The sequence below is a fragment of the Agelaius tricolor genome, unplaced genomic scaffold (genome assembly GCF_023055355.1).
Source record: "Agelaius tricolor isolate 1412-34295 unplaced genomic scaffold, bAgeTri1.0.p SCAF_29, whole genome shotgun sequence".
In the NCBI taxonomy this organism is placed as follows: Eukaryota; Metazoa; Chordata; class Aves; order Passeriformes; family Icteridae; genus Agelaius; species Agelaius tricolor.
In genome coordinates this window covers 5985832-6011982 of record NW_027269289.1, presented here as the reverse complement: position 1 = coordinate 6011982, position 26151 = coordinate 5985832, and the positions used below count along the sequence as shown (strand labels likewise).

Below are 26151 nucleotides of genomic sequence, written 5' to 3'. Positions count from 1 at the left end.
CACACAAATCGATAGCTCACAGGCAATTTCACATTACCCAACACAAACGTGTCCAAAATGTGCTTCATCCTGCCTTTGGTGGCATTCCCATGGGACCTGGCTGGGCTGGAGCGGTTTTGTAAGCCCCATGTTTGGGAGATTTACAGGAATTGCTCCTGCGTGCCCAGCAAAGATAAAAAAATGGCTCAACTTGCTGGAATTTCATCCCTCAGGGAGCCCAGGGCCAGCTGGATCCGTGATGGGCATCCAGCAGTTGCTGGAAGTGTCGCTCCCACCTTCTCACTCTACTTCAGCAATTAGCAGAAGAGAAATTAGTGAGGAAAGTGCCATTATTCCCTGCTAATAGGACAAGGAGGGCTGGACTTTTCCCCAGGCTTTGTTGTGTAGCTGCTTCCGTGGATGTGAGGAGCAAAACCGAGCCCTCCACTCTAATTTTTTTTAAATGTAGTTAAATGTATTTTTAATATATTTTTTATATTTTAATGTATTTTAAATATATATTTTTAATATAATTTTTTAAATGTAGTTATAAAAAAATTATACTTTTTTTTTAAATGTAGTTGTTTTTATATTTCCTAGCACTTGCAGAAATGCAAGGGGAGGCTCCCAGCTCCAAAACTTGCAGTCGAGGCACCCTCCAACCCTCCCTAGGGCATTAGGGTGGCATCTCCTCCTGGCAGCAGAAAGGAGCAGGGCAGGGCTGGGGGTTTTTAGGATTAGGCAGAATTGGGTTCCTCCCCCTGTGGGAAAGAACTGATTTAATTTAACAGTTGGAACTTGGCATCACCAAATTGGATGTGGTGATGGCTTCACTCAGCAGGTGAGTGATGCCCTCTTTGGAGGGTTTTGGGGTTTTTTTTTGTGGAATTTGGCCCATAAAGCACTGGACTTGGGTGATATCTTCATTAAAAACCTGAGGTGAGCAGCGCCCTGAATTCAATCCTGGTTGAAACCCAGGCTCTCCCTTCCAACAGCTGCATGGGTTTCACACCCAGGGTCTCACAGCTCCCACTCCCTTCAAGGGCACTGAGTGGCTCTGCAGCTTTCAGTGCCTCTTTTCTCCTCTAATCCCATTTTCTGTTTTGGGCTGCTGCAGGAGTTTTCCCTCCAGCGCCTGGACACCCTGCTGGACGACCGAGTCAACATCCTGGGGTTCTCCATTTTCAACCAGTCCCACGCCTTCTTCCAAGAGTTTGTCCAGAGCCTCAACCAGTCCTGGCAGGAGAATTGTGACCATGCTCCTTTCACTGGGCCTGCAGTAAGTAAAGTCCATTCCCATCCCCCAGAACCTCCCTGAGCTGGGAATTCTGATCACACCATGGAAAAACCTTGTGGGAAGAGCTTCAGGATGGTCCTGAGCAACTCAGGGGTAGAAACTCTGATCTCAAATAATTTTTTTAAAAGTTGTCTGAATTATTAAATAATTTAATTATTTAATCCTATTTAATCTTGTGCTAAAGAGCTCAGGGATATCCCCAGGCTGCTGTTGTACCTCGGATTAGATTTTATGAGGAGATGCTGGTCCAGGAATGGGAAGGAAGAGCCAGAGCAGAACATTTTTATTAAGTAGGTAGGAGAAGACTTGAGCTGTCAATCTGTGATTCACAGAGGATGTGGAAAACAGCAAAGTGACCCTGAAAGTCAGAGCTGCCCAAAGGACCTTGGGGTGCAGAGCTTCTCTGTGCTGGACTGGGAGCCCAGCTTTAAATTCCAGCCTAATCTTGATTTGGGTTGCATTTCTCTGTGGGTGCAGGGGATGCTGCAGCTCTGATTCGGTTTTTCCCTCGTGAAGTTCATCCCTGTGTGTTTAAACTCCAGGGAAGTGGCTCATGGAGGGGGTTTGTGGCTGCAGATGGCCCAGGAGGAGCTGGGCCAGGCAGATGCTGCGGGGCTGAGCTGGGCTCCAGCAGCTCCGTGAGGAGGGTGCACATCAGCCCTGGAGCATTCCCCAGGGATTCTCCACCACTGGGAGAGTTTGCAAAGCAGATTTGCCACATCAGAGCTGCAGCTGTGAGAGGAGGGAGAGAGAGAGAGATGAAAATATCATCAGCTGAAGCCTTTGCGTGGATTTTAATGAACTCAGAGCCCCTTGACGAGCTGAGCTGCTGAAAACCTCCTTATTGTCACCACAAAGGGAGCCTTAAGAGGCAAAATAAGGAGATTTTTTGCCCTTTGTGTCCACATCCTTTGGCTTGACTTGAGCTCCTGTGCCTGGGACCGTCCTGCTCTCCCTCCCACCCAGAGGCAGCTGCAATCAGCTTGCCCTGCTCAGTCTCCATGGGATTTCTAGCAGGAAGATTCCTTTTTGGATTGCAGGGGCTGTGGAGAGGCATTAAAAACAAATTCCCTCCTCCCAGTGCAAACAGGAGACAGCAGGAACCAGCAGCAAGTGTGATGGGGAAATGGAAATTCTCATTTTAGGTTCTTACCCTGTGTTGCATTGAGCATCCAGCAAAACCTGTGGGTGGGAGGATGTCTGGAGGGACTGGAATTCTTCAAGGTGGAACAGCCCAGGTGATACAAAAAGGATTTGAGGGTAGGGAAGTTACAGAGCAGAGGTGAAATATTCCCAAGCAGAGTTTGTTTTGTCTGTGAGGTGAATCCAGGACCTTTCTGCCTCTGCTGTCGGAAATCTGGCAGGGAGCATCTCTGTGTGCAGCCCTGGGATGGGATAACTCATCCTAAAGAGAGAAAAGGGAGCTCAACAGCTGGAAGTGACAGGAGGGAGGTTTCCTGTGAGCTGCAAAAATCCCAGGGCATTCTTGCTGGAGCTGAGGAAGCATCTGACAAAGGAGGAGGGAGCTGCCTGCTCCGATGCCATCCTCATTAATCACATTGCAAAGAAAGGAAATCAGAGAAAATCATTCAAATTACAGATGGCTAGATTTGGTAATTAGAATTTAGGCTAAAACAGATGTTTGTAATTAAGTGTTTATGTCATTGAATAAAATCCAGATTGCAAAGTCTATTTCACAGGGTTTTAATGGCTTTAATTCCCTGTGTTGGGTTTGGGGGCAAAGATACAGCTGATAATGTTTTAGGGAGGGAAGGAAAAAACCCCACATGGCAAAACCCAAACCTGTTCATGTTTCAGTGACAAGAATTGTCAAGAATTTGGGGATTGAGGGAAGTCCCCCAAGCCCCATGGATTTTCCATGGAGCTCTGGTATTGCAGAAGGGCACGAAGCCACCAGGGCTCTGCACAAATCAGAGTGCAGGCGAGGGAGAGAATCAATTTGTTAGCAGGAAAATTGGCTTTTTGTGACACTGGGACAAAGCTGTGGTTTAAAATGAGAATATAAAAGTAGTGAGAGGTTTTTATGGGTGGCATGGGGAAAATTGAGGAATGCACAGGAGGGCAGGGACAGATCCCTTTGGCTGGATCTGCCTGGAGGACACTCCAAAAATCTCTTTTCACTCCTCTGCTGAAGGTTATGACCTCAAAACTTTGTGCTTTACCTATTTTCTGTGCAAAATCAGGGTGCAGGGAAGGGATTCCTATTCCATGCCATGAGGATTTGATCCTGTGTATCTCCACACCCTCCTCAGTATTTAAATTGCTTGAAATCATCAAGGGTGATGGCAGAAATCCTAATGAATTTTCCAGAATTCAGAAGTAAAACATTCCAATCAGTAATGTCAAATGCTTCACTGAGATCTACAAGTCTCTTGCTCACCATCTAATAAGGGATTAACTGCTCAGGGAAAATGGAAATGGAAACCCAGCAGGAGAAAATTAAAAATGCTGGGCCACTATTCAGATTTGGTAGGAAATGGGGGAAATTTTGGGGTTGCAGGGGATGTGTTTGGTCCCATAACAGTTTCATTTGTCCAGCTGATGTTAATATGTTCCTGATTCAGGAAAGGAATTGCAAATTGGGTGTGAGATCCTGTAACCTGAACAGGATTAAATTCATAATTAAAACTAAGTGCATGGAAAGAGCTTCATGGAGCAGGGGCTGAGGACGGGACAGGCTGGAGAAGCCCTGTTAGGAAGAGAATTTGTATTAAAGGGATAAAAGAAGGAGAGAAGAATTTATCAGCTCCTTTAAGAATCTCTGGAAAAGGTTTTCCAGGAGGGGAATGTTTAGGTCAGCCTCAGCAGGTTGGAGGAGTGAGAGGTCACTGGTGTTGTCAGAGCTGGTGTTTGGGGTTTTGATGGAATCCTCCCTTTTAATTTAGGATGATTTGTAAGCTTTGAGAGGGTTTGTGCTGCTTTTTAAGCGTCCAATCCCACACCAGTGTGGTCAGTGAGGTCTCAGTAAGACCAAGCAGGGTTAAGTCAAAATTAGCAACAAGAAGCCCGAGGATTGTTGGGATCATTGAGCTGGGTGAGATTGTCCCTGCAGCAGAATAAACCTGGTCAGGTCAGGGAGGAGGAGAGAGTGCAGGGCTGGCAGCCACAGCCTGGGTGAGGAGGGGGAAGCAGCCCCAGGCTGGAGACTGAGCCCTCTGCCAGGAGCTGGGATGGGAAGAGGATGCTCTTGGATGCATCCATGGGGAAAATGCAGCCTTGATAGTAATGAGCTGCAACGGCTTAATTCCAGCAGTCAGGAGGTGACAGTAATTAAAAGTGAAATCTCAGCTGCAACAGTGAGCACGAGGGAGAAAAATAGCTGATTGTTAAGGAGCCCAAAGCCATGGAAACTGCTGTGCATGAGTGAGGAACGGGGCTCTGAGGCTTGGTGGGCAATGGAACCTGGACAAAGCAACCAAAGCCAAGGTGAGCAGCAGAGGGGATGAGCTCTGACACCGGGACATGGCCTCAGCACTGCTGCTCCAGGTTGTGGGGAGGGATGGATGATCTCTGTCTGTGGGGTCTGGAATGCAGCATTTGGCTGCTGGACAAGCAGATCTAGCAATTTCTCGTGGGTCTGCTTGTCAAAGAAGTGGTCAGAGAAGGCTGCCCATGATGGCTGAAGAAGAGGCGAGTTGCCTTCTGTGGAAGCAGCCATCAGATCTCAGGAGAAATTCCCCCTGGAAATTCCTGCTTCTCTCTGGCCAGCAAACTGATCAGAGGCCACCAAAACCCTGAAAAACCTCCCTTGATTAGGAAAGGAAAACTGCAGAAACTGAGATAGAAAGGACTGGGAAGCAACAAGGACGAGCAGAGATAGAGAGATGACGGTGATGGATGAAATGAGCCCTCACATAGGGCACCCCAGCTGACCCCATGTCACTATAGGACATGAAATAAATAAATACACACACTAAATTCATTCCCTCGCCCAGTGATTGCTTATTTAAAGATCAGAGCATAACAAAACCTTCAACTTCAAAGGCTTGGAAGTGTTTTCAGGGGACAAAAAAGCACAATAAATAAATAAACACACTAATTTATGGTATGAAAATAGCATGACTTGGACACACAGCTCTCTCAAGGTAAAAAGAGAATTTTTAATTTCTGACTCCAACATTTATAGATTTCCAAAAGTGGCAGTGGATTGGAGGGTGACAGTGCCACCTCTCCAATGACACTGGACAAACCAACAGTCCATCAAATTTCTCCTCCTCCATAAAAAAATAGAAAACAATCAGTTATTTACATGATGTGGACATGCAGCTCTCTCAAGGTAAAAAGAGAATTTTAAATTTCTGGCTCCAACATTTATAGATGTATAGATAACATTTATAGATTTCCAAAAGTGACAGTGCCACCTCTTAAAATGACACTGGACAAACCAATAGTCCATCAGATTTCTCCTCCCTCCGTAAAAGATATAAATTATTTACATAAAGTTATTACAAAAAGATATAAAATATATAAAAATATATATAAAAATATCTATATATATTTACAAAATTTATTATGTAAAGGATATAAGTTATTGACAATAAGTTATTTACATAAAATGCACGAGGAAGTTCATTACAAGAATATAAACACCAGGAGGTTTGGAAAATCTTAAAAAATCAAGGTGACAACCTGAGGCTGTGCAGAGAACACTCTCCAGCTCTGAGGAGCAGTAGGACGGGGGATTTTTGTGTTCCAAGCTGATTTTTCCCTGTGTTTCCCCCTCAGCTGTCCTTGGCGCTGCTGTTGGACGCCGTGTAAACTGGACAAACCAATGGTCCATCAGATTTCTCCTCCCTCTTTAAAAGATATAAGTTATTTACATAAAGTTATTACAAAAAGATATAAAATATCTATAAATATATATATATATAAAATATCTATATGTATTTACAAAATTTATTACGTAAAAGATATAAGTTATTGACAATAAGTTATTTACATAAAGTGCGCGAGAAAGTTCATTACAAGAATAGAAACACCAGGAGGTTTGGAAAATCTTAAAAAATCAGGGTGATAACCCCAGGCTGTGCAGAGAACACTCTCCAGCTCAGAGGAGCAGTAAGATGGGGGATTTTTGTGCTCCAAGCTGATTTTTCCCTGTGTTTCCCCTTCAGCTGTCCTCGGCGCTGCTGTTCGACGCCGTGTACACTGGACAAGCCAACAGTCCATCAGATTTCTCCTCCCTCTTTAAAAGATATAAGTTATTTACATAAAGTTATTACAAAAAGATATAAAATATCTATAAATATATATATATATAAAATATCTATATGTATTTACAAAATTTATTACGTAAAGGATATAAGTTATTGACAATAAGTTATTTACATAAAGTGTGCGAGAAAGTTCATTACAAGAATATAAACACCAGGAGGTTTGGAAAATCTTAAAAAATCAAGGTGACAACCCCAGGCTGTGCAGAGAACACTCTACAGCTCGGAGATGGGGGATTTTTGTGCTCCAGCTTGGACGGGGGATTTTTGTGCTCCAAGCTGATTTTTCCCTGTTTTTTCCCCTCAGCTGTCCTCGGCACTGCTGTTCGACACCATGTACGTAGTGGTGACGGATGAGCAGCAGGATGGGGGATTTTTGTGCTCCAAGCTGATTTTTCCCTGTTTTTTCCCCTCAGCTGTCCTCAGCGCTGCTGTTCGACGCCGTGTACGCGGTGGTGACGGCTGAGGAGCAGCAGGATGGGGGATTTTTGTGTTCCAAGCTGATTTTTCCCTGTGTTTTCCCCTCAGCTGTCCTCGGCGCTGCTGTTCGACGCCGTGTACGCGGTGGTGACGGCGGTGCAGGAGCTGAACCGCAGCCAGGAGATCGGCGTCAAGCCCCTGTCCTGTGGCTCGGCACAGATCTGGCAGCACGGCACCAGCCTCATGAACTACCTGAGAATGGTGAGAGGGGGCTGAGGGATGCTCCTGGCTGCCACAGGGCTCTTGGAAGGCACTGAAAAGTCAGATCTGAGGGTTTGGGTTGGCACCTGTGACCGTGTTCACAGGGGTCTGAGGATGAGGGAAGAGACGAGGATCTGACTCCATATTTCAGAAGGCTTGATTTATTATTTTATGATATATATTATATTAAAACTATACTAAAAGAATAGAAGAAAGGATTTCATCAGAAGGCTAGCTAAGAATAGAAAAAGAAAAAATGAGTAACAAAGGCTTGTGGCTCTGACAGAGTCTGAGCCAGCTGGGCTGTGATTGGCCATTGATTAGAAACAACCACATGAGACCAATCCCAGATGCACCTGTTGCATTCCACAGCAGCAGATAACCATTGGTTGCATTTTGTTCCTGAGGCCTTTTAGCTTCTCAGGAGGAACAATCTTAAGGAAAAGATTTTTCATAAAAGATGTCTGTGACAGTCACCGGCCTTGGAACGACATGAAACTCTCCCTTTTTCAGTCTTTGCTGCAGAAAAGCTGGAATTCAATTGTTTGGGTTTTTTTTAAGTATGAATGTTTCTAAGTGATCCGAGCTCTGACTTGAGCTGATACAAGATCATGCAGAACAATTGCTCAGAGCTCAAGGGCAGGATGTAAGTTCCCCTATGGGTTTGGGCTCCTTTGAACCCAAAATTGTCGTTTCTGGGACGAAACAAGCCTAAATCTGGCACGAGAACACTCTGAAATCCCAGCCTTTTGAAATAGTTGGAGTTTGTGGCTCCTCAGAGCTGAAGTGACCATGCAGTAGGAGCAGGTTTCTGACTCTGTTTGGGTGTAAATGAGACAAGGAAATTTTATAAAGTTTTTTTTATTTATGAGAGATTTTTCCCCTCAGAGGAAAGCTCAGCTGAACCTGAGCATTGTACCACTTTGGCCCATTGTTTTAAATCCCACCTTTAGCCAGAGACAACAAATCCTCAGCTCCCCACAGCTCTGCTTCTCAAAGACCCAGTGGTCTGAGCTTTGGGATGGAGGGGGTGTGGAGCTGGTTTTCCCAAAACAAGGAAATCTGGGAGTCCTGCACCTCGTGCTGCTGATTCCCTGCTCCTCTCCTTGTCTTTTCTCTTCTAGCCAGACTCCAAAAATAATCAGCACTGAGCTATGAGGGTTGCATTGCTGTTCCTGCAGGGAGTGTGGGGTGTGTGGGGCCATCCCTCCTGTGTCTGGACAGAGAACTCTCAGAACTTTGGGCCTGGAAGCCAAAACTTAGAATTAAACACAGGATTTGATTTGAGACCTTGGAGAAGGCTTCCAAACTTAGGTGCTGGAAGCGAGAATGTGGGTTTAGAGTTTAAAGCAGAGACACATTAAGCTAAGTAGAGAAAAGTTTAGAGTTTTAGAGTACAGTTCTGTAGAGTTTTAAAGAACAGTACTGCACTCTAAAACTGTCCAGTTCAGGATCTTTAATGTGTTTCTCTGCTTGAAATAATGGCTTTAGATTCTTTGCTGGAATCCACTTTGGTCCTGGACCTGTGGAGACACAAGCATTCCCTTTGCCCCAGGTTATTAGTGGAAATGGACCTTCAATTTGTCCTGGTTTTGGGTTTCTGATCAGGAGTGCAGGATTTTCTTTCAGTTTTGCCTGTGTGCTGTCAGCCAGACGCCTGCGGCGGGGTGGGGCAGCCCCGCTGGGCGCTGTAACTGAGTCTCTCTTGGACAGGTAGAATTGGAAGGTCTCACCGGCCACATCGAATTCAACAGCAAAGGCCAACGCTCCAACTACGCCCTGAAAATCCTGCAGCACACCCGGGGTGGATTCCGGCAGGTGAGAGCAGCCAGGGGAGGGCTGGGAGGTGGCCTGGGCTCAGGGGGTGCTCTGGGGACCAAAAGGGGCTGTGAAACCCCTGTGGTATTTTCTGGGGTCCCCCATGGCAGGAAGGAATGAATCTGACTCCATGTTCTTAGAAGGCTGATATATTATATTACATATTATATTATATATTATACTATATTATAAGATATATTTTATATTATATTACATTACATTAAATTATACTATATTATACTATATTATACTATACTATATTATATATATTATACTATACTATAATATATATTATATATTATAATATATACTATACTATATATACTATACTATTACATTACACTATATTATACTATACTGTATTATATTATTCTCTATTATTCTCTATTATTCTCTATTATTCTCTATTATTCTATATTATATTATTCTATATTATATTATACTATATTATTCTATATTATATTATACTAAAACTATACTAAAGAATAAAGAAAGGATACAGACACAAGGCTAAAATATAATCATGAATCTCGTGACTCTCTCTCTCTCTCCAGAGTCTGAGACAGCTGGACAGTGATTGGTCATTAAGTTAAAACAATTCACATGAAACCAATCAAACAATGACCTGTTGGTAAACAGTGTCCAAACCACATTCCAAGCAGCCAAACACAGGAGAAACAAATCAGATAATTATTGTTTTCATTTTTCTCTGAGGCTTCTCAGCTTCCCAGGAGAAGAAATCCTGGTGCAGGGATTTTTCAGAAAATGTGACTGTGACAGACCCTCCTTGTTTGCACCATGAGGTGCTTGGGGTGTCACCTTAGCTCTGGCAAACTCAGCATGTTTGATTTTATCAGGAATGTGCCTCAGGAGGGTTTGGATTTGTGTGAATCCATCAGGGAATGGAGGGGGTGATGGCAGAGCCAATCTCTGCCCTGTCCCAGGTGCTAATTCATGGCAGGGAGCCTGTGCCAAGTGCAAGCTCACACTCACACTCCTTTGGTTCTTAAGCTTGTGGCTGTGTTTGCTTAAAATTATTTGGATGGGGGGAAAATGGGAGGATTTTCTATGAAATAGGAAAAAAATGGGTACTGTGAGTATTTTCAAACTGTTTCTGGGAGAGAAAGCAAATGGGGCAAACCCATGTGAGGAGGGTCCCTGTGAGGGGAAGTTCCAGCTCATTTCATTCCTGGTTCCTGGCTCCTCTCTAACAGGTTTGCTCAGCTCACACTCATTTACTTTTTGTCTCGGTGCTCGTAGGTTCTTCACAGCTTTCCTCTGCCCACAGAACACTGAGCAGATCTCATTAGAATCATTAATTTGAGTGGTATTTCCTCATCTCACACTTTCTGCCCAAGCCATATTTTCTGGTTTGAGCTGAAGTTGAGGATATCAGACTGATGAGATTACACGACACAAATCCAAGGAATTTGCTGGTAAATCCAAACCTTATTCAGGAGGAAAAAAGAAATTAGAAAAAAAAAGGGTTTCATCTGTCTTGTTTCCCTGCTGACAGCTCCACTGCTGCCCTTTTCTCAGAGATTGCCACTTCTAGATGCTGGCAGAGAACAAAAGCTATTGTACCCTACCCTCACCAACAGAGCATTTTGGCACCAGGATCCCTCTCCTGGCCTGGCAGCAGTGAATTTCAGCCTTGGCAAGGATGTTACCTGCCAGTTCTTACCTGTCAAGTGACAGCTTGGCTTTGATGCTGCCTTTCTCTGAGCGAGCAGGGGGGATCACGATGGCGTTTTCCCCACAGAGATCTCTCACAGCATCAATGCCCTTTTAATCCTCTCCCAAACCCTTCACCCTCTGAACAGAAGTGACAGATCCAAGCCCATCTGCATTAATAAGGACACAAATTCAGCTGGATTCAGGGAGGAAAGGCTGCAAAGCTCCCTGTGGCAGCTCTGGTTTTGATGTGTTTGAGCGTGGCAGGGACTGCACGTTAAACTCACAGGTCCTTTTGGGGCAGAGCTTCTCCCAGAGCTCCGTGGGGAGCTGTGGCTGCAGCCTGATCTGCCCTGAGAATAAAGCCTGATCTCCTCCCCACAGACCTGCTGTGACAGGAGAAAACCTTTGCTGCCCTGTTGTAACAGCTCGGTGAAAAAGGAGCTTTGTGCCTGTGACATGCCCAGGAAAGCTGCCCTGGGATCAGGCTTCCCAAATCCCCCATCAGAGGGGGTGAAGCACTTCCAGCCTCAGGGAGAAAGTGCTGGAAGGACAGGGCAGACCCTTGGGGGAGGCTGCAAGCCCTGCCCTGTCACAAACCCGCCAGGAAAGAGCTGATTTTCATAAAACTGCTCCTGTCTCAGCTTTTCTGCCTTCTCTCCCTTTCTCAGGGAGCTTTTCTGATCCACAGCAGTGCCCAGAGGGGTGGTCAGGGTCCTTCCCAGCCTGAGGGAGTTCGTTGAGATGTGTTTAACTGGGAAGAGCCTCCCCTCCTGCCCAACCTGCCTCCCCTCCATGTTCCTGCCAAGAGAGGCCAAAGGCAGCTCTGCTGTGCCATAAATGGTTATTTTCTTGTTGCCAGCCTGGCTTCTTTTAATGAAAAGGCCTAAATAAATCATTAGAAATATTTTAATTAAAGGAACAGAGTAAAGAACAGGCATTCACATCCTGGAGACAATCTTGCTCCCAAGGGTTGTATTAACTGATTTGTTTGAAACACTTCTATTCCCTGCTTAGTTTTAACCAAGCTCATTTTAGCTCTGCCCATTCCTCTCTTCCTCTCTTTCCCTCTTTCCCTCTCCTCCTCTCTCTCCTTCCACCCAGTGAAGCCATAGGGACTTCCAGCTCATCAGCTTTGATGGAGAGTTCACCGAATTTTGAGGCTGATCCAGCCAGGAAGCAAATTAAGAGACATTTAGATTCTCTAACTTGCTGCTGCTTTTGGGCAAGGAGAGGCAGGGCTTTTTGACATCCAATTTTTAATTCATTTATGTAACGCACCAAACGCTTCTTTTCCTGATTTAGCTTAACCAGAGGAATTTTTTCCACAGCCATATGAGAGCTGCTCTGTCTGCTCACAGGATGCTCGATAAAGCACAGGCTCATTAATGTGCTGGTGATCTATAGATCTGACAAGGGCTGGCTTTGGTAAATGTCATCTTTTTATTTATTTTTTTTTTTCTTTATTTTTTTCCCCCCCCTTTCTTTGCCCCTCTAAAAAACACTGCAGAGTTCCAGCAGAGTGATTTGCTGTAAATCATGAGCTGAGGTTTGGGAACTTCATGGAGGGAAGGGAGTGAGAGTGGCTGTGATTTAGGGAGGGGAAGGGGAAGCTGCAGACCCTGACCCCATCCTAAGTGAGGCTGATCAGTCTCTATTTAACCACAGGCCCTGCTGGTGTCCTGGGACAGGCTGGGGCTGTTAATTGGGATGTTGATGAGATACAGATGAGTTCCTCACCAATAGCTCTGGGACCCTTCTCAGTCCCTGCCACATCAAACCTTTTTAATTTGGCAGCAGCTAATCAGCCTCGGTGGGACTGGCTCCTCTTTAGCTGCTGCCCCCAGGAACAGCCCAGGGACAGGTTCTGGATGGTTCCTGCACCCAGGAACAGCCCAGGGACAGGTTCTGGATGGTTTCTGCCCCAGGAACAGGCTCTGGATGGTTTCTGCCCCCAGGAACAGCCCAGGGACAGGTTCTGGATGGTTTCTGCACCCAGGGACAGGTTCTGGATGGTTTCTGCCCCAGGGACAGGTTCTGGATGGTTTCTGCCCCCAGGAACAGCCCAGGGACAGGTTCTGGATGGTTTCTGCCCCCAGGAACAGGCTCTGGATGGTTTCTGCCCTCAGGAACAGCCCAGGAACAGGTTCTGGATGGTTTCTGCCCCCAGGAACAGCCCAGGGACAGGCTCTGGATGGTTTCTGCACCCAGGGACAGGTTCTGGATGGTTTCTGCCTCCAGGAACAGGCTCTGGATGGTTTCTGGATGGTTTCTGCCCCCAGGAACAGGTTCTGGATGGTTTCTGGATGGTTTCTGCCCCAGTAACAGGCTCTGGATGGTTTCTGCCTCCAGGAACAGCCCAGCAACAGGTTCTGGATGGTTTTTGCCCCAGGGACAGGTTCTGGATGGGGCCCCTCAGCTGCCTGTGGGGATGGGGCAGTGGCACCTCCCTGCTCCTTCCAGGCTCGAGGCTTTCTGGGCTGCTCCACAGCCTGAGTTTCACAGTTTGTGTTTGCCTGGAGATGCCTGTGGGTGTTTGGGGCAGGGCTGGATCTCCTGGGGCACAGGGAGTGCAGAGATGCTGCCCTGGGGGCCTCACATCCCTGAGGACATGGAGGGGACTTTCTCCAGGCAGGCTGTCACCCAATCCCTCTCACATAACCCCTCTCTCAAAGGTGTTGAGCTCCAGCTGGTTGTGCTGCCCTCGTTGCTCTTATGGGACAGGGATGGCTCCAGCTCCTCTGATCATTAGGAACCTCTCCCCTGCTCTGTCAGCCTGTTTATTTCTGGCTGCTTTGTATGTATTTATTTTTGTGCCAACGCCATCATTTCAGCTTCAAAAAGCTGCTCTACCTCTTTGCTACAGACCTCCTCCACCTGCAGTATTTATAAAGACCAATCACATCCTCTGCTTAAAAACCCCTGAAGTCCTAAAACCCCTGAAGTCCTAAAACCCCTGAAGTCCTTGTCCAGAGCCAGAACAACAGGATGTTGTTGTCCATTAGAAGGACTTGATTGTTTTCTAAAAAACTTAGCAGATGGATGTGTTTTCTGTTTTCCAGAGGCTCTTTATATGGAGATAGAGATGATTAAAATCACCTTGACCATCCATCTTACAGGAGAGGGATGTGAGGGGCCCAGGCACCCTCTGCCACTGCAGGAACAGCAGCAGGAGGAGCTTTGTGAGCCCCTGAGGGGCACAGGGGTGAGCTGGGGCCAGCCAGGATGGGGGAAAGTGCCCCAAAATGTGGGATTGGCGGCCTTGGTGCCTTTAAAAGCAAGGTCAAACCCACAGCTCTGTCAGGAGAGGAGGCAATTAGTCTCAGCACATGCCAGCAGGGGAGGGACAAATTGGAGAACAGCGAGGGCTGTTAAAATTAAAGTTAATCTGTCACTAATCTCTGGTTGAGAAATCCGGGAGGGAAGAAGAATGAGGCAATGTTAGTGAGGGATGGCTGGCTGCAGAGGGGCTGCTGCTCTGCAACCACAGCAGAGCTGGGCAATTCAGCAGGGATTCATCCTGCCTGGACTCAGAGCCTGTGCAGGCCACTGGAAGCTGTGCTCCAAGGGAAATGGGTGGGAAATCTCCCACTTTGGGGCTGTTGTTCCCAGAGTGAGCCCTGCACTAGGGATGGTCACAGCCCCAGGAGCTCCAGGAGGGTTTGGACAATGCTCTCAGGCACAGGGAGGGATTGCTGGGGTGTCTGTGCAGGGCCGAGAGCTGGATTTGATGATTTGGAGTGCAAAGCTGTCCTGCTTCCCCTTCCCACTGCTCCCTGTGCCTTGGGATGAGGATTTGGGACTCCTCAGGGATTCCCACTGTGGCTCGTGTGTCACTTGGGCTGGATTTGCACCAGCCCTGGGGCAGGAAAGGATTTGGCCCTTCCCTCAACACCCAGAGGGACTCAGTCCTCAGGGTGGCTGTGCTGGGCTCACATCCAAGCCACCCCCAAGGCCTGGAGCCTTTGGTAGCACCAGAGGCCAAGCAGTGCCCAGAGCAGGCACAGATCCACCACATTCCCCCCCAATCCCTGTCAGTAACAAGATTAACCCATGACAGAAAGGAAAACCAACCCTTTCCTCCCACCCTGGCAGTGAGAGGAGAGCCTGCCTCAGTGCCACAGGAGGGAGCTGGGCATGGATTTGCTCTGGAGGAGCTCTGGAGACCCCCTTGCACCTTTGGGGTCACCATTGCCTCTCACCCCACTAGAGGGACAGCAGCAGAGTGCTGGAACCTGATGGGACAGAGGAGGAAAAGGGGGTTCAGAGGGAGCTGCCGTCCTCAGCCCCCCCTGCATCCACGAGGAAAAGCAGAGGAGGAAAAGCAGAAGCTCCTTTAAGGACAATAAGAGAGCAGGAGTTTAATTTGCACGTTCTGAACGAGCTGCTGGAGGTGCTGATGTCCCTGCCCATAGCTCTGAGGGAAGGAGATTAGGCTCTTGAAGTTAAAATTAGGTTTTGTGGAATATTCCTCTCCCCCTGGCTGAAGGCAGCCGTGTCACAGCTGAATCACAATGTCCTCCCCAGCCTGGGGGACTGGTTCCTGCCATCCACGCTGGGAATCTGGGCTTGCTGCAGCCTCACTGATGCTTGGGTGGGTAAATTTGGGTGTGATGAGCCTGAATGAAAGGATTTGGAAGAGCTTAATTGTGGTAGCTGATAGCTGGAAGAGGAGCCAAGGAGCAGCACCACTGAGAAGGTGAATTTGTCCCACCCAGGAGGGCTCCAAGCACCACACTGGGGGGGACAAGCTCACAAACTGGGGATTTCTGGCTAAGATGGACCCATTTGGTGGCGTCTGGGGACAACACACAGGGCTGTGTGCCTTGCAGGGAGCTGCCCAGCTCCCAGCTCTGCAGGGAGGACACGAGGGCCAGGGTGGGGTGTGCACAGAGGGTTAATCCCTCTGCTGACCCGTTCTGGGCTTGTGAAGCTAATGGAGCATCCCTAACCAGGCCAGCTGCAGGGTTGTTGTCACTCAGCAGAGCCATATGGGCAGTGCCTCGCCCTATAAATCCCCTTATTGTGCTGTTTGTCTCTCCAGATTGGCCACTGGCACGTCTCTGAAGGGCTCAGCATGGACAAGAGGATCTTCTCGTCCAACATTTCCGACAGCCTGTTCAACACCACCCTGATTGTCACCACCATCCTGGTAAGGGAGGAGGGCACCTGCAGTCCCCCCATGGGCCAGCCCAGCCCTCAGGTGTGACCGTGTGCACAGGGGTCTGAGGATGAGGGAAGAGACCAGGATCTGACTCCATGTTTCAGAAGGCTTGATTTATTATTTTATGATAGATATTATATTAAAACTATAGTTTTAATAAGTTTGGGGTTAGAGCCAAACTTGGATGTTTTCTAAGCTTTGAGGTTAAAACTGGATATTTTCTAATGCTTGGTGTTAGAACTAGACATTTTCTAAACTTTGGGGTTAGAACTAGACATTTTCTAATATTTAGGGTTAGAACGAAACACTTTCTAATGTTTGGGGTTAGAACTAGATATTTTCTAAGGTTTGGGGTTAGAACTAGATGCTTTCTAATATTTAGGGGTAGAACTAAACGTTTTCTAAGTTCAGGGGTTAGAACCAGACATTTTCTAAGCTTTGGGGTTAGAACTAGACATTCTTTAAGGTTTGGGGTTAGAACTAGACATTTTCTAATGTTTGGGGTTAGAACTAAATGTTCTCTAAGCTTTGGGATTAGAACTAGACATTTTCTAATGTTTGGGCTTATAACTAGACATTCTCTAAGGTTTGGGGTTAGAACTAGGCATTTTCTAAACTTTGGTGTTAGAACTAGACATTTTCTAATATTTAGGGTTAGAACCAGACATTTTCTAAACTTTGGTGTTAGAACTAGACATTTCCTAATATTTAGGGTTAGAATTAGACATTTTCTAAGGTTTCTCCCAAACCCCCCCTGCCCCGTGAGCTCTGCCCTCCCTGCTCCGTGCTGGCGGGACATCTCGGCTAAGATGGGAATGACAGCTGCCCAGTTTCACTGCAGGAAAACCCTTACTTAATGCTGAAGTGGAACCACCAGGAGCTGGAAGGCAACGACCGCTACGAGGGTTTCTGCGTGGACATGCTGAAGGAGCTGGCCGAGATCCTGCGCTTCAACTACAAAATCCACCTGGTGGGCGACGGCGTCTACGGCGTCCCCGAGGCCAACGGCACCTGGACAGGCATGGTTGGGGAGCTCATAGCCAGGGTGAGTGGATTAATTGTTCTTTCAAACTCTGCTCTGATGGGCTTTGGTGCTGTAAAGCCGCCGCGCTTCGTGGTGATGAGGATGGGTTGGGTTTTTCCTGAGCTTCAACTACAAAATCCACCTGGTGGGCGACGGCGTCTACGGCGTCCCCAAGGCCAATGGCACCTGGACAGGGATGGTTGGGGAGCTCATAGCCAGGGTGAGTGGATTTGCTGCTCTTTTAAACTGGGCTTTGGCGCTGCAAAGCCGCTGCGCTTCGTGGTGATGAGGATGGGTTGGGTTTTTCCTGAGCTTCAACTACAAAATCCACCTGGTGGGGAACAGCGTCTACGGCGTCCCCGAGGCCAACGGCACCTGGACAGGGATGGTTGGGGAGCTCATAGCCAGGGTGAGTGGATTAATTGTTGTTTTAAACTGTGCTCTGATGGGCTTTGGTGCTGTAAAGCTGCCGTGCTTCGTGGTGATGAGGATGGGTTGGGTTTTTCCTGCGCTTCAACTACAAAATCCACCTGGTGGGGAACGGCGTCTATGGCATCCCCGAGGCCGACAGCACCAGGACAGGGATGGTTGGGGAGCTCATAGCCAGGGTGAGTGGATTAATTGTTGTTTTAAGCTCTGCTCTGATGGGCTTTGGCACTGCAAAGCCGCCGTCCTTCATGGTGATGAGGATGGGTTGGGTTTGAGCCCGTTTTGGAGGCTTGGAGCAGAGGGTTTGTGTGGCATTCACACAATGCATCCCTGGATTTTTATCCTAGGAAGCTGAGAAGCCTCAGAGGAAAATGAAAGTGATAATTGTGGTGGTGTTTGAGGGTCACCAGGATGAGGGAAGAGATGAGAATCTTGAGTCCATGTTTCAGAAGGCTGATTTGTTATTTTATGATATATCTGATATTAAAAATGATTCACTAAAACTATACTAAAAGAAAGAGAAAGGATGCATCAGAAAGCTAGAAAGGAACAGAATGATAATAAAAACCTGTGACTGCTCAGAGCCTCGACACAGCTGGACCATGATTGGTCATCAAGTAAAAACAACCACATGAGACCAATCAAAGATGCACCTGTTGCATTCCACAGCCATCAGAGAGTTATTGTTTGCATTTCTTTTCTGAGGCTTCTCAGGAGAAAAAGCCTAGCAAAAGGATTTTTCAGAAAATATGTCAGTGACAAATAATTTTCTGATTTGCTTCTCCTGTGTTTTGCTCGTGTGGAATGTGTTTGGAGATTGTTTACCCACAGGTGATTGTTCCATTGGTTTAATGTGAATTGTTTTGACTCATTGGCCAATCAGGGCCAAGCTGTGTTGGGACTCTGGAGAGAGTCATGAGTTTTCATTGTTATCTTTTTAGCCTTCTGTAAGGATCCTTTCTGCATTCTTTAGTGTAATTTAGTATAGCATTCTTTAATATAATATAGTATCATAAAATAATAAGTTAGCCCTCTGGGAAGATGGAGTCAGATTCATCATTCCTCCCTTTGTCTGGGGGAAACCCAAGGACAGTAGGTTTGCACTGTGTTCTCCTGATGGAAAATGTGTTTCTTGGGGTGGTGTGGCAGTGTAGGAAGAAGTCAGAGCAAGAGCAGGGCTGTGGGATGCTCTCAGGGGTGCTCACTTTGTTGGGAAGGAAGTTTGGAAATGAGGTTTGGACTCTGGGATCCCATGTAAAAACTCATTACAGAATAGATTATTTTTTTTCCTGGTGGAAAGATTAACAAAAAATCGCAACATGGAAATGCAGAGCTTGGTAGAAGCTGAAAAAATTTACCAGACCACACTGGTTTGGTAAATAAGAATCCCATTTCTGCCTAGAAAAGTTTTGGCAGATTGAGTTCAGCTGCTTAGCTCAGTGTTGCTTTTGGAGAAGCACATTTCCTATTTCCTTGAAGTGTGTGGCTTGAGATCTTTTCACTGCTCTGCTCTGTGGAGCTGCTGCCCAGCAGCAAAGCTGAAAACTGAATTATTTTGCTGGGTTTGACAACAATTCTGTGAACACCTGGGCTCAGCCAGCCTGGACCCTCCTCCCTACTCTTTGTTTTCCCCTGTGGTATTTCCCAACCTCTCTGAAGCTTAAACACAACTCACAAAATGCTCTGAGATCCTTAGGAAAACAGGCTTAGCCTCAGCTAAGGGTGGGATTGATGCTGTTTAAGCCAATACTTCCTCACTGATTCTGCCTTGTCATTCCTGACATGGCCCTGAGAGCCCAGTGCCCCTTTCCCAGCTGGTGACAAATCCATGGTGACAATGTGGGTGGGTGACAATCTCCCCCCCTGAGTCATTTGCCTTCTGCAGAGCAGAGGAGCAAAAGTCCAAACCTGTGCTCTGGGGATCTGAGGCTCCTGCCAGATCTTTCCTCCCTGGAAAATGAGCATCACTTCACTCTGTGGTTTATTGGGCACAGTGGAATTTGGGGATTGAAGTTGAGGATGGAAGGATTGAAGCTGGGATGGATTGAAGTTGAGGATGGAAGGATTGAAGCTGGGGATGGATTGAAGTTGAGGATGGAAGGACTGAAGCTGGGGGCGGAAGTTTGAGGATTTTGGAGGTCTTTTCCATGGTTCTGTGGTCTTTAAGGGTCCAGGATCCCTAGAAATGCCCACTGGCACCTCCTGGTTCTTCCCCACAGGGTGCAGGGTGATGCTCATCCCACTCCAGGAGTTCCAACTGAGCGTTTGAGGTCAGCTGGGACAACTCTTTGTCTGGCAGAGGGAGGGATTTTGTGTTTTCTGAGGGTCACAGACAGGGCACTGAACAGACTGGAGACTCCCCTGAGCTCCCCCTGTCTCTGGGGTCACCCTTCCCTGAGCAGTCACTCTCAGTGCCAGCTGAGATCCCACCTCCATCTGCTCCTCTCAAAGAGCTTCTGTGAGGCTGTTTGCAAATGCTCCAGGCTATTGGCACCGTTTTTCTCCCTCCTCGTGTCTCTGTGTGTGTGTACACACACACAATTACACTCCTGCAACATTCCTTTGGGGAGGCAAAGGGAAGGAGCTGAGAGCTCAAAAGAAGGGAACAGCCATCAAACTTTTGGCCTCCTAACCCTGGCAGTGCCTCTTCATTAAATGGGACCTTCTGGAAGGTTGTTTTTCTCCAGTGATGAGTATTTTAACTTCATCTTCACACAGAAACCATTTGTTTCTTCTGCAGCTTGAGCAGGGTTTATTTAAGAAAGTTTTTTACTTCTTCTGCAGGGCAGAGCTGTCAGAGCCTGTGAGGCTGGATCACAAATTGGGGAAGAGAAACAGCTCTGTCTCTTGTTCTCCCTGTATCCCTGAGAGTTTTTATGATGGTTTCAGCAAGTTTTTGATCAATCCCAGGCACTGGGCTCAGGCCAGCCAGGGCAGAGCTGGGTGTGCTGGGTGTTGTTTTTATTCAGGGCTGCCTGGGATGTTGTTTTTTGAGGGCATTTCCCTGCCCAAGGGGCTTCTGTCCATCCTTGACAGTCAGTCCCCAAGGGAGTTCATCCTTGTTCACCCCTGTCCCGTGGGACCCAGCAGATCCTGTGTTAGGTGCACATATTCCTCTTTTATAATATATATATAATTAATATAATTATATATATTATATATAATATATTAATTATATATAATTATATATATTATATATAATATATTAATTATATATAATTATATATATAATATATAATATATTATATATAATTAATAGAATTATCTATATATTTATAAATATATAATAATCACTATATTATATAAATATTTATATGCTTATTTTCTATTTAATTATATATATAGATTTCTATATGTGTTGGGTGCACATATTACTCTTTTATAATATATATAATATATTAATTATATATAATTAATATAATTATCTATCTATAAATATATAATAATCACTATAATCACTAGAATATAATAATCACTATATTATATAAATATTTATATATTTATTTTCTATTTAATTATATATATAGATTTCTATTTTTACTCTGCCTCTTTAGGACAAAAAGGGGATCAGCTGGGGCACAAACCTTTCACAAAAGTCCCCAATCCTTCCCAAAAATGAAAGCTCTGCCTCTGTCCAGCACAGTGTCATTGTAGGAAAATAATTTCCCCTTGATCCTGATCAGCCATCAGAAAATAAGGTTTGACTCACACTCACTTAATGTGCAGGACCAAAAGGTCACAGAATTATCCAGCCTCCCCTGTAATCCCTCTGTGGCACAGAATCTCCTCAGAGCAACTCTGGGCTATTGGGGAGAAAATGTTTCATTTTATTGCTTCTGAATTAACCAGCTATTGATTTATTCCTAAGTCCTGGGAATTCCATCACAGCTAATTGTGCACCCTGATATGATTGGGCAGGATGCTGGACAGACATAAATCTGTTTTTGACCCAGATTCAGCAGTACAAATCTTGTGAGCAGGTCAATAAAACAGGTTGGGAGGTGAGGAAGAGGGGATGGGATGGCTTGGGAATCCTGCACAGTTTGTGATCAGCTCATGCAGCTTTGGCTTGGGTGAAGTCACCTGGAAGGACTCAGAATCACAGAATGGTGATTTAGTTTCAACCCCTTTACACCTTCCACTATCCCAGGTTGCTCCAAGCCTCATCCAGCCTTGGACACCCCCTGGGATGGGGCAGCCTCAGCTTCTCTGGGAATTCCACCCCAGCCCCTCATCAAGAATTCCTTCCCAATATCTCTTTCAGTTCAAAGCCCTCTTGTCCTATCACTCCAGTTCCTGATGAAGAGTCCCTCAAGCCCATCCTGCACTGAGAGATGTCACAAATGCAGAAAATCCTGGGCTAATTTGTCCCTCTGAGCATGCAGGGCAGGGAGATTGAGCACCCAGCTCATTCCTGGAGCGAGCAGGACACTAAAGCCACTCTCCCTGTCAGCCTTGCTGGCTCTGGCACAGACAAACAAACAAGGGAGAGCAGCAAATCTTCTCATCTCCTCCTTTCTGGCATCAGAGACTTAAAGGGCATTTGGGCTGGAAGAATTACATCCTGCTCCTTGCTGCTGCAGTGCAGCTCTGGCTCAGAGTCCCTGCTGGTGTCTGCTCTTCCCCTTCTCTCTCTCCCCAGCACATCCTCGAGCTGAAGTGAATTCTCTGCCTGACACAAACCAAGGGATGAATTTTCACAGCCTCAGCCTTGTCCCACCATGCCTGGCCAGGATCAGTGGGGATCAAAGCCCTTTTTAAAGTGAGGGACATGAAGTTGTCCATCCTGTCCAGCCTCAGGAGAAGCAATACCAGTGATAGGAAAGCCCTTAAAGCTTTGGGGTGCTGGTTCTCCTTGCTGGTGGCCAGGCACTGCTTTCCCTTCAGCTGCTCCAAAGCTGGGGAATGGCAGGAAAGGGAAAGGAGGGAGAAGCTCTCCAGAGCTGGCAGAGTCCTGCTCTCCACTGGCAGTGGCTGTTGGTGTGTGCACAGAAAAGCTGTGTGCTGGTGAATGGAGGCAGGGGGAGGCTGTTTGCAGGCTCTGCTGGTGGCACCTGTGACAAGGGGGGCTCCAGGAGAGGGGCTGTGGGTGGCTGTGCAGGGACAGGCAGAGGGGTCTGCAAAGCCCTGCTGGGGAATCCAACCAGGATGGGCAGGGGGCTGTGAGCTGGGCTGGTGTCACTGCTGGGGAATCCAGCCAGGATGGGCAGGGGGCTCTGAGCTGGGCTGGTGTCACTGCTGTCCCTGCATTCTTTGGGTCCCCACTGCTGGCAAATCCAATCCAGGATGGGCAGGGTGCTGTGAGCTGGGCTGGTGTCACTGCTGGGGAATCCAGCCAGGATGGGCAGGGTGCTCTGAGCTACCAAGCTCTGCATTTTCCTGTTGCAAGTTTTCATTAATCTAGGAAAATAATCTATTCTGTAATGAGTTTTTACATGGGATCCCAGAGTCCAAATTTCTTTTCCAACAAAGTGAGCACCCCTGAGAGCATCCCACGGCCCTGCTCTTGCTCTGACTTCTTCCCACACTGCCCCACCACCCCAAGAAACACATTTTCCATCAGGAGAACAGAGTGCACAGCTACTGTCTTTGGGTGTGGTGTCACTGGGCTGGTGTCACTGCTGTCCCTGCGTGCTTTGGGTCCCCACTGCTGGGAAATCCAGCCCAGGATGGGCAGGGTGCTGTGAGCTACCAAGCTCTGCATTTTCCTGTTGCAAGTTTTCATTAATGTAGGAAAATAATCTATTCTGTACTGAGTTTTTACATGAGATTTTACATGGAAACACATTTTCCACCAGGAGAACAGAGTGCACAGCTACTGTCTTTGGGTGTGGTGTCACCGGGCCGGTGTCACTGCTGTCCCTGCGTGGTTTGGGTCCCCATGCTGGTGCTTCACCTCAGCTGGCTCTGCCAGGGGCAGGGTGAGCACCTGGCACAGGCTTTGTGCTCCCACAGAGAGGCCAGGTGGGCACAGATGGGTGAGGGCAGACTCGAGGCTGACACCTGCACTGAGTGCTCGGCCCACCCTGAGTGGGGCTTGCAGGGAGAGCTGCAGCCCACAGGGTTCCCAGCTGTCACTTCTGATATGGCAGAGCTCACACTTGTCCTTAAAAAGTCCCCAAACACCTGTTTGGAGTGAGCCTCCTGCCTCTGAATGCAGGAATAGGCACATCAGGGAGAGGCGTGGGGCAGAGAGAGCCTCTGCAGATCCTCCTGCACAGAGCAGGGTCAGCTCCAGCTGGGTGGGCACCCCCTGTGCTGCTGGGTCTGCACTGCTGGCTCCTGAAGCTCGAGCAGCTGTTTCACCTTTCTGGGAGGTTTTTGAGCACAGGGACAGTGCAGAAGAAGGGTTTGCTGCTCTGGTTGTGCTGTCAGGGCTCAGTGGGCAGCGCTGGTGACAATGCTGCTGTCACAAGCACCCAGGAGATGTGGCATCCAAGGAGCTGCCCAAGGCAGGGACTGCTGCTCCTGGAAAAGATCCCAGCTTGTGGTGGTGTTCACAAGGGTCCCAGGATGAGGGAAGAGATGAGAATGTTGACTCCATGTTTCAGAAGGCTTGATTTATTATTTTATGATATATATTATATTAAAACTATACTAAAAGAATAGAAGAAAGGATTTCATCAGAAGGCTGGCTAAGAATAGAAAATGAAGCAATGATAACAAAGGCTTGTGACTGACTGAGACAGTCTGGACAGCTGGGCTGTGATTGGGCATTAATTTGAAACAACCACCTGAGACCAATCCCAGATGCACCTGTTGCATTCCACAGCAGCAGATAACCATTGGTTGCATTTTGTTCCTGAGGCCTCTCAGCTTCTCAGGAGGAAAAATCCTAAGGAAAGGATTTTTCAGAAAGTACCATGGCTACACCAGCCCTGAGCTGCCAGAGCTGTCCTGGGTTTGTTCTCCAGGGGTTTGACACAGAAATCCCCAGCCCTGAGCCTCTGTCCCTACAGTGTCCCCACAGCCTGGTGGAGGGTTGGGGTCTCTGTGGGGCCTCAGCTGGGCTCTTCTCCTGGCTGCTTTCTGCCATCCCATGCCGTGGGAGGCTTCTCTGGGCTCCTCTGGGGCTGGGGCTGACGTCAGGGCCCGTTCATCACCGTCAGCTCTGAGCTGAGCCCTGGCAGAGCCGCGGCGAGGGGGCGGCTGCCGCCTCTGGACTGGCAGTCCCTGCAATGTGCTCCTGAACGATGTTTCATTGTTGTTCCTCCTCAGGAGCCCGGCTCAGCCCCCGTGTTTGGTGTCCTTTGCAGAGCCCTGATGCAGGCAGAGCCCACGGGAATGCCAGGTAGGGCGGTGCTGTGGCAGCTTTTGTCTGGCACGCCGGCCCACCTGGGTTTCCTCTCCCCCAGCGAGGCTCTGGCCTTGCTTGGGCGGTGTGTTCTCCAGAGAAGTGGCTGTCTCCACTCCCAAAAAGCTCTGGGTCTTTTTCTAAGCCCATTTCATGCCGACATTTATAGCTGCAAGTGTGCTGGCAGGATGAAAACCAACCCCTCTTCCCCCACACCCATCCTTTGCCTCCTGTTTTTTCCTCTCCCTGTCGGGGTCTCTCGCTGCTCACAGTGACCCCGAGAAAAGTTCCAAAGTCTCTTTTTCCCAGCCTGGTGGTTGAAGAAGGAGTCAGGGCTCTTCATTTCTCAGTCTCAAGGTTGTTCATTGTTTCTTATCTATAAAATTCTTTCTCCTGCCCTGCCAGGTCCATCCAGCAGGACAGTTCCAGGCACTCTGCCTGCCCCAGGGCAGGGTTATGTCTTTATACTAAAAACTGCCTGTACAATGTTTACAATTACTTCCCAATACCCATCACCTGTGTTAGACAGTGAACTTCTACTCTAAACCAATCCCAAAGTGCCACCATCCCAGCAGAAGATGGAGGCCAAGAAGAAGAAGGAGAAAGGTTGGACATGCCCAGATCCCTCCATCTTGGCCCCTGAACCCCCATTCTAAAAAACCCTAAAATCTGCTTTTCCACCCTGTGATAACTTCACTAATATTCTACCTAAACTGTTGTGGCTTGCTGATCTTCATCTAAGGTTGGTAATTTGCTCCATGGGTCATAATCAAACCCACAGGGGCATTTTGGGCTCTGTGCCAGGGTCTCTGAGCCCCCTGGCAGGGTCTGGGCTGCTCAGGACAGCCAGAGGGATGTGCTGGGTCCTGACATCTCCCCAGAGCCCAGACCTGGACAGAGTGCAGGGGCACAAAGGAAAATCCATTTCTCCTCCCCAGGGCCCATAAAACCCCAACACCTGCCTGTGCTCAGGTGGGGAGGCTGGAGGGAACTCAGGTTTGCAGAGCTCCTCTGTAGCTCCACCGAGCTCAGTGAATCACAAGAAGTTTTGTCAGGAAGCAGAGCTGAAAGCACGAAATGGATGAAATTCAGGCAGAGAATTCTTTGCGTGCCATTCCATGCAGATCAAAGTTTCCTGCTATCAGAGATCAGCTCTTAACTTGCATGACTGAGCCTGCAGAGAGAAGAGAGAGGGAAATGATGAGGAGCTGGAGCTCTGCTGCAGAAAGTTCTGCTCCTCTGAAAAGTTAGCAGGGAATGAGGAGAGGGAAATAACTCTGATGGGGTGGCAGAACGCCCTGGAGGTGAGGGAAGGGAGCTGGGCACAGTCTGAGAGCTGGGGAAGGCTGAGCTGTGTCCCTGCTCTGTGGACAGAGGGAGGAGATGGATTTGCACTGATTTTGAGGGAAGAGCAGTTCAGGATGCTGCTGAGGACTCAGCATCACCAAGGTGTTGTTTCTCCCCAGAGAATGATCAGGACCCCAACCTGGGGATGTTGTTGCTCCTTCAGCAGCACCTTTCTATTTACCCCTGGATAGGAATGAACATTTCCTGCAA

General features: G+C 47.6%; 1 protein-coding gene across 1 annotated transcript in view; it reads left to right on the top strand.

Moving 5' to 3' along the window:
- GRIK4 (glutamate ionotropic receptor kainate type subunit 4) overlaps positions 1-26151 on the top strand; it is a 211256-nt gene that overhangs the window by 160207 nt on the left and 24898 nt on the right. The window contains exons 8-12 of the mRNA XM_071449796.1: positions 1097-1258; positions 7039-7191; positions 8905-9009; positions 15728-15835; positions 16689-16892. Coding sequence (XP_071305897.1) covers positions 1097-1258; positions 7039-7191; positions 8905-9009; positions 15728-15835; positions 16689-16892 — 732 coding nt within the window. The remainder of the gene's footprint in view (positions 1-1096; positions 1259-7038; positions 7192-8904; positions 9010-15727; positions 15836-16688; positions 16893-26151) is intronic.